Source organism: Cydia pomonella, chromosome 6 (genome assembly GCF_033807575.1).
Source record: "Cydia pomonella isolate Wapato2018A chromosome 6, ilCydPomo1, whole genome shotgun sequence".
In the NCBI taxonomy this organism is placed as follows: Eukaryota; Metazoa; Arthropoda; class Insecta; order Lepidoptera; family Tortricidae; genus Cydia; species Cydia pomonella.
This window is the reverse complement of record NC_084708.1, coordinates 21,396,276-21,412,280: the sequence shown is the minus strand read 5'-3', so window position 1 is coordinate 21,412,280 and position 16,005 is coordinate 21,396,276. Positions and strand designations below refer to the sequence as shown.

General features: G+C 39.5%; 1 protein-coding gene across 3 annotated transcripts in view; it reads left to right on the top strand.

Annotated features, from left to right (window-relative positions):
• Positions 1–16,005, top strand: part of LOC133519268 (neuroglian) — a 53,621-nt gene that overhangs the window by 23,682 nt on the left and 13,934 nt on the right. For all 3 annotated transcript variants that reach the window (XM_061853279.1, XM_061853277.1, XM_061853278.1), the window contains exons 6-12: positions 852–1,127; positions 7,119–7,260; positions 8,208–8,335; positions 8,881–9,002; positions 9,278–9,437; positions 10,799–11,166; positions 15,464–15,625. In XM_061853279.1, the coding sequence (XP_061709263.1) occupies positions 852–1,127; positions 7,119–7,260; positions 8,208–8,335; positions 8,881–9,002; positions 9,278–9,437; positions 10,799–11,166; positions 15,464–15,625 (1,358 nt within the window). The remainder of the gene's footprint in view (positions 1–851; positions 1,128–7,118; positions 7,261–8,207; positions 8,336–8,880; positions 9,003–9,277; positions 9,438–10,798; positions 11,167–15,463; positions 15,626–16,005) is intronic.

The window sequence follows — 16,005 nt, the reverse complement described above, 5'->3', positions numbered from 1 at the left end:
CAGTAAAAAAAAAACAGAATAAGACCCCAGGTATCCCCTTATCCGTTTTTCCGTAAGCGCCCTTCCGCCGGCGACGAGCCCCAATAACCATCCCATTTCACGGTAGCCATTACCGCCGTTTTCTAAAATAACAATATGGAAATCTAGCACGACACTATCGAAGGCACAGGATAATAACGAGGCGTTTTATATGAGTATCGAATATCGAATGTGAATGGACAAGATACTGATATTTCGGATGCTATTTTGTTGGTGTGGTTACTGGTAATATTACTGTTATGTATTAGGTTAGGTACTAGAATATTACATTACTTCAAAGTCTATCCTCGGCATTGAACTGTAAGGTTTTTGTAATTTAATTTATTTACTTGTCCCGCATTAAATTTATTAGAATTATACATTTGATGCTAGTCCTCCCCTTTGTGTACAAATATTTAAATAGCCGTCTGAAACGTGCCCTTTTCGTGTTTGACATCATTTTGCCCCGAAACACAAGGTTATCGTACTTTAGGTTCCCAGCATGATTAGATTGATTAGACACGAGAAAGTTTAAATTAAACTTATTTTGAACTTTAATTAGTTAACACTGTTGACTAACGTTTCAATGTAGGATTATTTTTTGATATGTTAATTGTCTAATGTGGATGACGATTTCGTTTGTTAAAACAAATGGCATTAGAACCTCTAACTCTCTTGGCAAACCTGTTAAAAAGTATGAAAAAAACCGCTTTCCCCAAATTAACATCCTTATGTTATGACTGCTATCCAAGCTGAACCCGGTCTTCTTATGGATGCAATAACGGCACCTTTTCACAAAATAATAGTTTCTAACATTTTTTTCCTTTCCACAGCCGCCCCATACTTTACCGTAGCCCCGGAATCCCTAAACCTGGCCGAGAACGAAACCGCCGTGATCAGATGCAAGGCCGACGGATCCCCCGATCCGCAGATCAAGTGGGTGTACAACGGCGAGCCCATAGAGCGCGCGCCGCCAAACCCGCGCCGCACGGTCGCTGCCGACTCCATCACCATCACGGGCCTTACCAAGAAGGACACCGGCAACTACGGCTGCAACGCTACCAACTCCATCGGCTACGTGTACAAGGATGTCTACATTAATGTCCAATGTGAGTACCATGCGTATTTTTATGTTCCTGATAGATAGACCGAAGAGCTTACACCTTTGAGAGCGATATAGGAGTATATGTTTCGACATACATCTACAAGTCTCCTTTTATCTTGAAAAAAAAGCAGATGACTTTATTTTATTGTATATGCGTGTAATGCGCTCAAGTGTTTTATGCCGTTATGCTAAGCGGATGATAAAAAATCTCCACATTATGTCTTTTAGTGTTATGGACGTACTGCTTAGTTAGGTGTAAGATACGGTACTCCACTTAAGGTTATGCGCTTCGGCAATCGATTCTGTATCGTGGATATTCATGGTGACGTAAGTATGTCTCTTTGACATGCATATTGCAAGCTGCATCTGAAAATAGGCAAAGATCGTATCTCTTCGCTTGGCTTTGTTTTCTAAAATGATTTGATGATGATGACGTTTTGGGAGACTTGCCAAACTTGAAATGAAATACATAATAAATAACCAATATAAAATATACTATTAGGTGTATATCATTATTTAACACGAAATTTTACTTTTTAACTATGTTATTTGTGATAATAATATAAATATTTCCATTGAAACCAACAAGAGTCCAATTCAGTCTTAAATGCGATCCCGGAAGTCTATTCCGCTCCTGTACTCGTACCGAAAACGTCCCGGCCGCACAAATTGGATCATTCATGTTGTCATTCACAATTCCAGAGTTTTATGAGAAAACAAATGAACGGGCTAGAATACGGCTGTCACTCTAAATTTATTATGACAAATTTACTATCATAGCGATAAGACTGGAAGTAACGGAGAACTTGTTTGTGCCGTGTAGATATAGCTCTGCGTTCGGTATTGAGACGTTTGTACTTTATCAACAAAGAAGTTTAAGCCGCGATATCAGCTTTCTGCGTGCTTTCTGAAATGTAAACTTTAACGTGGAGAGAATATTACAAGATAAAGTACTTTTAAGAAGGGACTGTAAAGGGGCCATGACAACGAGTTTCGGTTATTTAGTAACGCCTTAATGACTGTTTAAGTAACTATTATGCAAGAAAAGTTTTTGTTAAAAATTTCATTCTTGATACATGCGTTTATCGCTGATTGTACTTTTCTTTCAACACTTTAAGACAATTCTAAGAAACTCAAACACAATCAGGTTGCGTTGTTTTATGACAGAGCCTATAGCCACCTCCGGTGTCCTTCGTCAGATAAGAAGTTTTCTAGTAATAAATAATAAATAAATAAGCTTGATGGTACATTCACGTCTGAAAATATCGATACGGGCAAAGTGCCAAAAATATGTATTGTAGCTTATTTCCCATATATTAAGGTAGTGTATGCATATTTTTGGCACTTTGTCCGTATATATATTTTCAGACGTGACTGTACCAATATTACATCATCCAACTTACATATGTATGTGAAGATTGTGAAGTTTTAGCTCATTCGAATAATAGATAGTGGGTCTAAGTTAGCTTGCAAGATTTGAGCCGAACATACATACATTGCAAGTTAACTAAAAGCTTATAAAATACAGTCAGCAATAAATTCTCACAAATGTAATTTATCACAGATTCTAGTTTAATCAGTCAAATCTATAAATATCTTGTATACTGCTCAGACGGCTCGGAATTTAAACGGAATCGGAACCGCCGGGGGTGGAATGTTTGCACACAATCCCCGAGCAGCCGCCTGCAATTCGCGCTTGTTTACTGCACTTTACGTATTCATACACCCGCTAAACGGGGGAGGCTGTTTGTGTCGTTAAATGCTAAGGAAGCTAAGAGCCTGCATATTATATTTGAGTACTCTCTTCGTTTATGCGGTATTTTTAGAATACATCTCTGTACAGGTATTGCACTATAGCGCAGCCGTGTTTTTGTTTAAGAACACGTAGAAGAAGTGGTAGAAGTCCTGTGATCTAAAATATAATTGTTAAGATTAAAAGTAATAGAATAGAATTTGTTTTATTCATAAACACACAAACAGTAAATAGACATACGTAATAGAGAACACAGTGTCACGAAATGGCCTCATCTCAGCATGTTGCTGGCGCCTTCCAGCGCTGATCTTCCGATGAGACCATCGAGTGAGAAATAATCACGGAAGGTAACAGAAAAAAGGTCGTGTCATAAGGTAGGTATTTAGTATCGGTAAATGGTCAGATATGTGTGATAGTGACAGTATATCATATTTACCCCGCAATACATTTGTATGGTAGGTATTTACCTACAATCCGAACCGAATATCAATTTTATTTTATCACGTATTTGTAAACTGGGCTCCCTATATTTTAGGCACATTATTAAATTAAGCAGATCGCGGTCATATCTCTAGATTCCGTCCGTAAAACAAATCACACACAAACGCACCCCATCAATCTCCTTTTCGACACCTTTAAGGAACAAAAAAGTTGCAGCTGTCAGCTACCATCGCGTGTTGATGCGATTGCGCCGCTACCTGTGCCGTCTACCAGTATATCCAAACAGACAGACGTGTGGTAGAAAGCTTTATTGCATATGCCCTTTTATAGTTTGACGATTCCGATTCTGGGGTGAAAAGAATGCGCGGGTGCGCCCGTGGGGAGATTGTGCAAGGGTGGATTGACCCGAGCTTACAGCTCCCAGTAAAAATCAAGCTATAATAGCCCTTTTTTCTATACCATAAAAGCGCTGACATGAGCAAGCAATTTGGGACTTTAATCCCTTGATCCGCGCGGGGCGTCATGACTCACCGTTAGGTCCTAATCGTAGGGAAAAATGTGGTTTACCGCTCTATTATATAATTACTAATTGTATATGATAGCGGTCTTTTAAGGATAAATAGTTATGTTATTGCATTAATCCTTTTTCCTTGTATTTATTGAAGTTAAATGTATAGGTATGTATGGCATTTCCTTATCCTCCTGAGACCCAGAACCAATAATTTGTTTTTTGAATTTGGAACCCTTAGTTATATAATAAAAGTTCAAAATAGATTTTCGGAATATGTGCAAAAATTTGTACTCAGGGTCTTAGGAGGTTATGTGCCTCTTCGCCATACGATTATTTAATCAAATTATTCGTATTTTAGTTTATTTTAGAACTACCGGCAGTTCTGGAAATATGTTAATTGCCTACAGGTCGTCAGTCATTGACTACTGACTAATTATTCTGTTTAACTAATGTTGACACTGGATTTTTTTTCTGGAAGAACCCCGTTTTTGGAATGATTCCAAATAAAGCGTGTTACTGAGCAACAAATACTTATAATTCTAGATGAAATCTTTGTAAGTCTATCTTTCACTATTTCAGGTGTACCGGAAATATAATTTTGCATTTCGAGTAATCCTTCCCTTGTTAGCTAAACAGCGAGAAGTGAACTACGTTAGGTCACGAGTTCAACGACCGCGGAGTGCTAATCTACCTGTTGTTATATCTTATGTCCTAGGCTTTCGCGTGTGTGGTTACTTCAGACTGCATTGCATGCAAGCATGGAGACGTAGCTACTATGTAACTTACTTCATTCAAATAAAAAGAAAATAAACTCCTATTCTCTTAATGAAAGCTTAAAAGGCGAGAAGTGGGGGCACTAATTGCGGCTACAAAATCAACAGTACTGTATGTTTAAAAAGCATTCGCTGCTTTAATTTCCAAACTTCCGTGGGGCTCAGACTCAGGCATATTGTTGACAATCAAACCTCGCTTTCAAATCTGTCACTACATTTATAACCCTCATATACTTGCGTAAGCTTCTACTGGGCTTATATTGTGATCGATATAGGCTTAGTTTTCAGCAGCTATTTTTTCATTGAGCTCTCGTCACGGATTGTTTACGAGGTCGGCCCTCATTGACCCGCAGTCAGGCAGTAAAGCTGAATATAGTTCCATAACTGGGCTGCTTCCCGCAATAAAACGCTTATGAGCGCCGAAAATGGGTAACGTCATTTGTTCAGATTCCGCCGTAATAGTTATGAAATAAAAGTGGATTTGATAGTCTTTTAGTGGGTATGGTGGCTGTATCAGTCTTGGTTATACTGCCATCTTGAGGAAACTACGATACCAAGAACGTGGAGGTTTATGCTTAACCTGCACTGATATGCACGGTTCTACCCATATTATTACGTACCGAAATATAGTGTGGCACACCAATTTTGTCAATAAAACACGGTAAATTTGAAGAATGTAATAGGCGCCTCCCGTGAACTTTTGAGTTTCGCACCTTTTAGTACTGACACGGTTTTGCCAGGGAGGTAGTAAGCAATTAAGGACTACACATCTAAAAAAAGCTAACAATTCTGTCCCCTAGCTCGGAAGCGTCTACGTCCACCGTCTGTTGTCTATTGGCCGCTTCCTCGCTTCACACGCCCACACCTCACTCTCCTGAATGCGAGGATATGGATACTTGCGCCTACGGTGTGTTTTCTTAGCGCGTGCATATGCTGACCTCGTTATAGGTCAGATAAATCGAAAAACAGACTGCCAAGTGGCAGTTAGAGCGAACAAATATAGAATTGCAAGATTGGCATTTAATCTTAGACGATATTTTTCCCCACAACACTTTAAAGTTTTGTATCCGGTAAACTTTAGCTTTTTTTTTTATACCACGACGGTGGCAAACAAGCATACGGCCCGCCTGATGGTAAGCAGTCACCGTAGCCTATGTAAGCGTAGCTTTGTTGTTACTGTTTTTTGAGGCAATCATCTTAACCACTATTGTGCGGTGATGTAGAGAAAATTTATTTGAAACGAAAAAACTGTTCAATGAAAGAAATCACATACAATAAAACAACTCGCATTTCGCATCGCACACTAGGATTCGTACGTGATTAAATTAGGCTCCTCGTCATCTTGCATCATCTCGTGATTCGATGGGTTCTGCGTAAATTACGTAGGTAATGTAATAACGCAACAAGTGCTGAGTCAGAAGGTGTAAAACACAGCTCCCTGGAGCTCCCGTGAGTCAGCTGAGTGAGCCTGGATCGATCGCATATCTTTGCCCGGTGAGGGATAACAATATCGTATACGTTACACTCTCTTATATTTGTAGCATCCATAATACATTATGTAATCCTCACATTGCGTCCATTAATAATGGCACGTCATTAGCAATAAGGTTTTCTCAATAAATTATTCTTATTCTTATTAATGGATAAATGAAACCAAAAAAAATATAGCTATATGAAGAATAGGGATTAGGACGCACTAAAATCGTATTACATAACATATATGTATGTACGCGACTTCGCGTTGTTTTCTATTTATAAGTTACGTATATATACAACTGAGCCATAGTTTCGTATTTTACAGTTATCAGATATCGAATAGTACCTATGAAGTATTGGGTAAATAATATTAGGGCCACAACAACTATTCATATTATAGTGATTAATTTCTCCTAAACGTAACATTGTACTCTCGGAAACACTTAAAATTCTTGCATCAACGTATCCCATATGGCTCGTGTGTTCGTCGTTAGCACAACCGCGCGCCACCTGGACTCGCCGCCCATATGCCACACATCAATATTCATATTTTATATGTTATTCTTCATCTAATGATAATAGCTGCGTCGTAAAACTTTACAACATATGCACAGTTTTTCAAAGATTGTAATGGAACTGGGGTGGTGTGATATTACGTAACGTTTCCAGGATAATGTATCCAATTTGCTCACACAAAACAATCTGCCGCCCCGTCTAAAACTGTGATAACCTTATGTATTGCCTGCGAAGGAAGTGAAGAATCGCTTTTACTCCTAAATGTTGCTAAGAATGTAAAAGCTATTAAATTAACACAGGGAACCGACATTTGGAATTTGTAAAGCCTTAGGTGATATAGAACCGTTGCATCAAGCGTCGCTACCTAACCATGATCAAGCGTTCTGTGGAAATTCAGGCATTCTTTGATAGCTCTCCGTGGCATGACAGCTGTGGAATGAATCTCTTATATCATGTATGGTTAGCCGAACCGGCCTAATGATCGCTTGAGTTTTTGTCCTGTACTGACATTATCACTTTCCACAGCGATCCCGCCGGAGATCAGAGAAGGTCCCGAGAACGTGACTAAAGTGGACGGGTCCGAGGTGGTGATGCGATGCCGAGTGTTCGGCGCGCCGCGGCCCATCGTCAAGTGGATGCGCAACGACGTCGAGCTCACCGGGGGCAAGTGAGTGCTGTTTTAATAATATCTTTAATAATATCTTTATCTTTATTATCTATTTACAAACATATAGTAAGCATTTGCTGGGGCCTCTCTTTAGGCTTACAAAGCCTGTGTTGAGACGTCCCGCTCTTCCACAACCGTAATTACTTGTAGTTACATTATATTACAAAATCACAGAAAAAATAATAAAAAAACAATCTATCAATCTATTATCTATAATATTGAGGGATGGGTTGGGATGGAAAATTTGATTCAATAGATGAACAATCGAAGCCGTCCACTCCATCACATTCCATACTGTCCGCAAATTCATTCATACAAGCGTGGTCGTAATAAAAGTGACAGAGATAATGATATGACCGCGGTACTCAGTGTACTAGTTTGCTTTACTTTAACGTGACGGTTTTGTCGTCTCCCAGTGTTTTACAATCGAATCAACGTGCACCTCTCAGTACATATTCAACCTGTCACTGAAGGCCAGTTGCTGTGGGTCTCGCTAACTATTGCCGTCGGTTGTGACAGAACATCATCAAAATAAGTTTTACTGAAAATAGATGTCATATACTAAAGTTGTTGAGGCCGGATTCGAATTCGCGGCTAATTTGGACGGTTGAGTGGCCTAGGGGTTCATGGCGTAAGATCGTAGCTAACGCCGGTTCACATCCGGCTTCCAAAACTTCGCTTCGGGCTTCGTCACCTTTTAGCATATGATAACTATTTTCAGATTATAATTTATATAAATGGTAATTAGTTGTAAAAAAAAAAAAGAAACAAATCAAAATATTTGATGAAATAACTTGATTTACTCCCAGACTTAATTGTATAAAATAAGTTTTAACGCCTGATAACTCGCACGGCGTCGTACTCCGCCCAGGACTAGTCTCCCAATGCCGGAATAAGACGTTTCTCAATATTTTTTAGTATTAATACTTATTTCATTCTGTTTGTAGCTTCAACATCACAACGATGGGCGACCTGGTGATTCGCAGAGTAGGGTACAGCGACGCCGGCGTGTACCGCTGTTACGCGCAGAATAGCTTCGGCGAGAAATCTGCATACGGCACACTCGAAGTCAAACGTGAGACCTTATACTTTTTTATGAATTTTAAATTTTCTTGTATGATAGGCCTTTTGGTTCTCTTACAAAGTTGCCCCACAGTATAAGGCCGTAAGAAAGTACTGATGACAGAACCCTGGTCCGCAGCGCAGCTTCTTTGAGTATAGTTATTTATTAATCTTTACTATGAGATATTTAACGTTACTCAATTTGTGCGTAGTTCTACCGTGAAATATCAAAATAAACAGGCTGTACTGTCCAGTTGTGTGACCTAGTCGCTGGCGATTCGGTCTCCGAAATTACTGTTTGACAGATTCCCTGAACCAGTGTTTGAACCAGAGCGACTAAAGTAAGGACAAAATCTAATAATACGAAGTCTTTATCTAAAAACACAACTGAGTCCTACATTTGGAGTATAAAATAAATCGAAATAATTATATGATTATTTCGAAGTTAAAAACCGGTTCCGATCCCTGGTCTATATTAGGGTCATCAGTCATGCGTACGGCGTTACAATTGTATATCGTGCTTCTGCTTGCGGTTTAACACATTATTTTTAAATCCAGAGCGGTCCACCATCAAGAACGAACCTGAAGACTACGAGGTGGCGGCCGGCTCGCAGGCCACGTTCCGCTGCACGCCGGACACCGACCCCGACCTGCGCACCGACGTCACCTGGGAGTTCAAGGTACTAACTACAACCTTCTTAATTGATCATAAATGCTCCTTATGTCTGTACAATAAGGTATACGAATTGCCAGTTACCAGTGTGAACGATTGTATAGTCCTTCGTTTTTAAACTGAGATCGTCTCGTGCATATTCATATTGTTAAAGAGTACTTTTTCTAAGACTCTTGCCCTGAAGAAAAAACCGCCTTATTACTTCTTGTTTAGGTACATGATTAATCGCTGTCGTTTTGAGGTTATTATTGTGTTTATTAATTTATATTTGTGATTTCCAAGGGTCAAACCATCGACTTCGAAGGCCAACCGCGCTTCAAGATGACTAACGACTATTCGCTGCTCATCTCCGACACCATCGAGCTGGACTCGGGCCCGTACCAGTGCGTCGTCAAGACTCCCATCGACGAGGCCCGCGCGGAAGCCACGCTCATCGTGCAAGGTAAGGCACATGATAACCCACAACTATCTCATTTCTTTTATTATCAAGCAGGACTTGAGCAGTACAGATTTAAGAAGAAAAAGCTATAATTTTTAGGCCTTGTTTTTGTGGTTTCAACAACGCAGCTACAGCTACGCTGGTCAGCGGGTGTTACGCTAATGGATGAAATCCGGAATCAGTATGTAAAAGGAAGTTTCAAGATTGCCCCTATTGCCGAAAAGCTCAGGGAGAAACGCTTAAGATGGTATGGTCACGTCCAAAGGCGTCCAGAGGACCATATGGTGAAGCTTGCCCTAAAACTGCCAATCACTAAATGCAACTCATCAGGCAGACCACTTACCACCTGGTGGACGACGGTTGAAAAATACCTAAAAGAAGCTCATTTGAATAAAGACGTAGTGCAAGACCGTGCTAGATGGAAATTGAGAACGAGGAAGGTCGACCCCAAGTAAACGGGAATAGGTCTAGCAGGAAGAAGAACAACGCAGCTACAGCCCAACCGACCTTCGTGCATTCCGACAAGGCCAAAGAGAATTAAAAAGACCAAGAGTGCTCACTCCATACAACGGTTTTGTTACCAAAAATATTATTATTTTCGTAGTCTACATCTCGCGTTAAGTAGCGGAACTCTCAGTACTGCTACTCGACAATAGATGTCGCGGCAAACAATAAATCTAATGCTCAACGATTTTCCGCTAATATTGAAACTAGAGTAACCGGATATAAATTTTTTACTCCTACGCTTAGACTACGAAATTAATAATATTTTTGGTAACAAAACCGTTGTATGGAGTGAGCGCTCTTGGTCTTCTTAATTCTTTTTGGGCAAGGCTCACGATGACGCGCTGCATACGATATGCGTTCAAAGAGTTAAAACGTTTGTATTTTATTATTAGTAGGAACGAGTAAGCTAATGTATCTGGAGTACTAGAAAAATAACACAAAAGTAAGTCTGAAATGCCCTGGAACATTGCATAAGCATGAAATGGAAATGGGCAGGACACATAGCTAGGCTACCTTATACTAGGTGGACGAAGTGAACCACGCTCTGGAAAGGGCCACCAGGCAAACGCAGCCAAGGACGCCCACACACTAGATGGATAGAGGATATATCGAAGCATGTCCCGAGCAACTGGCACGCCACGGCTCAAGATAGAGAGAATTGGCGCAAACTGGGAGAGGCCTTTACTCTCGAGGACCGCTCATTCAAATAAAAATAAATAAATAGTGTTTAGATATATTTTAAGATACCTAAATTAATATACGTAAGTTAAACTTAACCTTAGATCAAAACTGTAATGAGTCGGAATAAAAAGGCTTATTATTATTTTTTATTTAAGTCTGAAATGTAAATTTGACAGATCGACCCAACCCGCCCGTGCTGGTCGGCATCGAGTGCCGCGAGAAGGTGGCGCACCTGCACTGGGAGCCCAAGGGCGACAACCGCGCGCCCATCCTGCGCTACTCCATCCAGTACAACACCACGTTCACGCCCGCCACGTGGGACTCGGCCAACGACAACGTGCCCGCCATCGAGACGTCCTGGTCCGTGGAGCTGACGCCGTGGGCCAACTACACGTTCCGCGTGGTGGCGCACAACAAGATCGGCCCGTCGGCGCCCTCGGGCCACTCGGACGTGTGCAGCACGCAGCCCGACGTGCCCTACAAGAACCCCGACAAGGTGGAGGGCCGCGGCCGCGCGCCTAACAACATGGTCATCTTTTGGTCGGTGAGTGGGATTTTATTTGGTTATTAAGGAGATTTTGAAACTGTCTTGTTGAATGCATTCGCATTAAAAGTTACGAGACTTATCGCTCGTTTCGCTTCTGCTCAGGCGGTGACCTGCATTGATGGTTTCGATTAAAATTTCTGGGATCTCGTTCGTATGCCAACAAACATAGCCAGAGACATTCAAACACAACTGTGTTTATAGCTCAGCTTCATCAGCTAAAACCGATTTCTCAAAACAAATAATACTCCCTAAGACCTAATTATTTTTCTATTAAGGTGGTTCGACTAGGTTACCCAAAGCTTAAACCTCAGTAGATGGCGCCACAATTGCAAATTTTGAGTTTTAATTTTTTTGTGGAGTAGTCTTTGGTATTTCTATACTGTAAATTATGTTTAGCGCACTCTTTAAATAAATATTGAACTATTAAAACAAACATTGAACACTTCATTGTACAAAAACTACCCCTTAATGTCGACAGAATGTTTCTTGACTCTATTTCTAACTATCACTCACACATTCAAACAGTCGTACTGGGATCCTTGTAGTAGACAATTTGGCACAGCGTGAGTAGGCTTCAATAGCGTTGCGGTATGTACGTGGAAATACATGCAAGAGGATGTGGGTTCGAGACTCATTAATTTTTTTTTGTTATCAGTATTATCAAGTACCTATTATTAATAAATTATTTTATGAGAAATATGAGCGTTTTTCCATAAAAATATTAAAAATCTGATTCTCACACATCATGATATTTTTGGGTTCTTCCAACTCAGAATCACTAGCATAATCAATCCTCGTGCTATAAAAACCCGAAAATTTGTATTGAAATTTTGGTTTTACCCTGAAATTTCTTTCACACTAAAATGTGACGTAATGGTATGGATATTTTAGGATATCTTTTTTTAATGCTAGGGTGGAGAAGATTCTAAGTAGAATGAACCTAAGAAAGTCCAAATTTGTAAGATTTTCCGGTATTTTTTTCAAAAAAAAAACGCTGTTTTCCCTTACTGCCCAGCCTTTAAAAAAGTAGGTACTATTTTACAGTAGAATTAAAACCTTTCTTTACGATACATTTAATTAAATTACAGTGAGTTACAAAATTGCATGGCCTTCTTTTTATAACCATTATAAAAAGAAATGAGATATTTACCATGTTTGTTTATATTATTGATTTCCCGATATTTTGACACAACTAGAAGTTTCACACAATGCCTAGGGATAGAAAATTATTTATTTATTTTATTTATTGTCAATTTCATTCAACGGATCACATCATATCCAATTTATGTGTTTATGTATTGCATAGTTTTCTACCTAGTTGGTTATTAAATTCTGTTACTGCAATAATCTTTATCTACATAAAATATACCAACGAAAGTTTAATAAAGTATATATTATAAAATAATAAGTAAAATGAAGTACACAAAATCAGGAATCACATATGACAATATCATTCAAAATCGCCTCCTCTGGCTTTGACACAGGCCCTGAAACGACGAGGCCAGTCATCAATAGCGGCACGCACGATTGTCATGTCTAATTCCGTCACTGTCTTAACTATGGCCCGCTTGAGGGAGTTAAGATTTGTGTGGGGTTTAGCACAGGCTTTCCCCTCAATAACCTGCTATATGGCATAATCCAGGGGGTTAAGGTCCGGGCTGGAGGACGGCCAGTCTTCGTGGGCAATAAAGTCAATTTTGTTCCTTCGAAACCAGGCTTGAGTTGTTTTTGCCTTATGTGCAGGAGCTGAGTCTTGTTCAAAGATCCATGGCTGGTTTTGCAATAGGGTGTGGCTTAAGGGCTTCACTATTGGTTCGAGAACGGTTTCCAGTTTCCGGTTTTCACACCTTTTTCACAGAAATGAATCTGTGTTAGCCCTGAGTATGACACACCCAAAATCATGTTTGGCGGGTGCCCACATTTGTGCAACGCACAACGCACAACGTGGGTTGTTTCCATCTACAAATCTTAGGGCATAATTGTATCCCAATAAATTCTTTTGGATTATAAGAACACGTTAAACTACTTTTAGGGGACCTGTAATGACCATATTTTTGTAAATATTGAATTTAAAATATCTTTTGGCACACGTCACGTGACCAAACTCGAAACGTCATTGAAGATTCTGATGACGTCACAACTCTCGGATTGACACTGTTGACAGTTAGGCGATTAACAACAAATGACAAATATCAGTTGACAGTTCGTATCTTCTACGTGTGTATGTAGTTATGTGTCAAACCATAAACTGTGACGTCACACAATTTTCAAAGAGCGTTTTGGGCGCGAAAGCATCTGTCAAAATATATTTTGTTAATTTAACATATTTAAAGCCGTTTTTAGTATAAAAGCTGAATTTTAAGGCAACTTTTAGTTAATATAGAAAGTAATACAAGCGTTTCAAAAAATTGGAATACGATTCTCTTTTAGGCCCCAATTCATTATAGATACGACGAGATAAGCGTTATGTGTGGTATATAATTATAGCTCACAAATCCACCACATTATGCCATTTTTTATTTTTTCGGTAGCATTTGTTTTAACGGGAATAAAGAGGTTGCAAATCGAGTAACAGAACTTCAGAACAGATATCATTTGATATTTACCAGTCGCTTTTCGGTGAAGGAAAACATCGTGAGGAAACTGGACTAATCCCAACAAGGCTTAGTTTTACCCTCTGGGTTGGAAGGTCAGATGGCAGTGGCTTTCGTAAAAACTAGTGCCTACGCCAAATCTTGGGATTAGTTGTCAAAGCGGACCCCAGGCTCCATTCAGCCGTGGCAATATGCTGGGACAACGCTAGGAAGAAAGAAAGAAATCGAGTAACAGAACTTAGTAACCAATTAGGTATAATAGTTATGATGTAAATGTCCATATCATGTTGGAGTCATATATTAGCCAACTAATTATTCAAGATCAATACACTTAGCTCCCTTAGGTATTCGCCTAAGTACAATCTCGGGCAAAATTGAGTTTTATAAAAATGAACTAGTTTCTAGGTCATATTTTCTATGAATTGGTCATTTTTGTAGACTCCAATTACAGTTACACTTTTCCTGGTTTTTCGCGGACCAGAATATCGATGATTTTTGTAACTTGATTTAGACGTCGCTATCATTTTCAATCCAAAAACACATAAAATCACAATTCAGAACATGCGGCAGCGTTGTTTTCTATCAAGTACGTCAAGCACCAGGGCGGCTACCGGGAAAATCGAAACTCGTCAATTTCGGGCATTTTTCTCTGTCACTCTAATTACGTCTTAGTGAGAGTAAAAGAGAAAGATTCCCGCAATTTGCGAATTTAGGTTTTCGCGGTAGGCCCCCAGGTCCTGTCAAGTTTCAGCAGTGTTGCCAGGCGAGCGGAAGAGAATTATCGTACTTGAGTGTCAATATTATTGTACCGTTGAAAAAAATATCGTAGGCCAATCAAAAAGGCAGCCCCTAAAAATGTCTAGCAAAATAAGCTTAAATTTCCAATTAATAATAAAAAAAGACAATTTTCGTCTAAATTGCGCAAAAAATCTGTTTATGTTTGTGTATTTTTGGGATAGACTCAAACGGTATACAGGAAATTGAGACATTTTAAACTTCAAACTTACACCAAGGAGCCGAACACCCAAAATATACTAATTTTAGCCTATTTCTGAGAGAAAGTGTCATATTTCGCTTCAAATTACTAGACTTTTAAGGTGGCATCATCCAAGGGCTGAAATTATAGTACTTTAGTGTACGATAATGCTCTTTGGAACATTATGTCATACCGGGGCCCAAATTATCGTACATGTACGATAATTATCGTACGCCTGGTCACACTGAGTGTCAGTGTCGACAGAGTCAGCTAAAAACGCGTCAAACATCGCAACGTCGCGCCGATGGCCGTCCGAAGCATGGAGTGGCAACGTCGCAATGTATTTGTACACGACATTTGTCACACACACATGAGTAAAATTTATAAAAATATAACGTTGATTATTGCATGATTTCTGTATGAAACAAAGTTTTTCTATTAATTTAGCGCAAATGAATATTCGAAAGTAGATAGATGCGCAACTATTTATGTAATAATATTGTGTAATTAATTAATAAATAGCGATTGTTTTTTGTATGAAAATCGAACCACCTTAAATGGCATCTATTATTAACCACGGGCGCGATGCAAATCGGTAAAGAAAACCAAAATTCGACTTTTGATCACTTTCGTTTTGGCTGGTAAATTTTAAACTTTGAGAGTTCAGGAGTTTAATTTAATCTTAGTGTCCATTCATCATCTAACAGACCACTGTTTCCCACAGAAAATGCCCCAAATCGAGCACAACGGGCCCGGCTTCTACTACCAGGTGTCGTTCAAACGCAACGACACGGGCGAGGGCTGGACCGACCAGACCGTGCAGGACTGGCGCCAGAGCGAGCTGCTCGTGCCCAACACGCCCACCTTCGTGCCCTATAAGATCAAGGTAATATACCTACTGACATATTGCGTATATATGCATGATAATAGTAACTTTATATGAATGTTTATTTATCGATATTAACGATCATTATTTTTTACTTAGTAAAAAATGACACAGTTTTCACCTTTTTAAAACAGTTATAGCCTACGAGGGTTGATTGAAAAATTCGCGGCCTGGCTAATTAAAAAAAAACTGTTTTCTTTTTTCTGCCGCCATTTTGAACTGTCATTATTCAACTGTCTTCCCGCGAAATTTCAATTGTCGTCTATATTTAAAAGCAATTTTACGGCATATTTAAAGTTACGTATCGGTAGATATCGTGAAAATGGAGAAATTAGAGCAGCGTGCTGTGATTAAATACCTGCATAAAGAAGGATAGACAC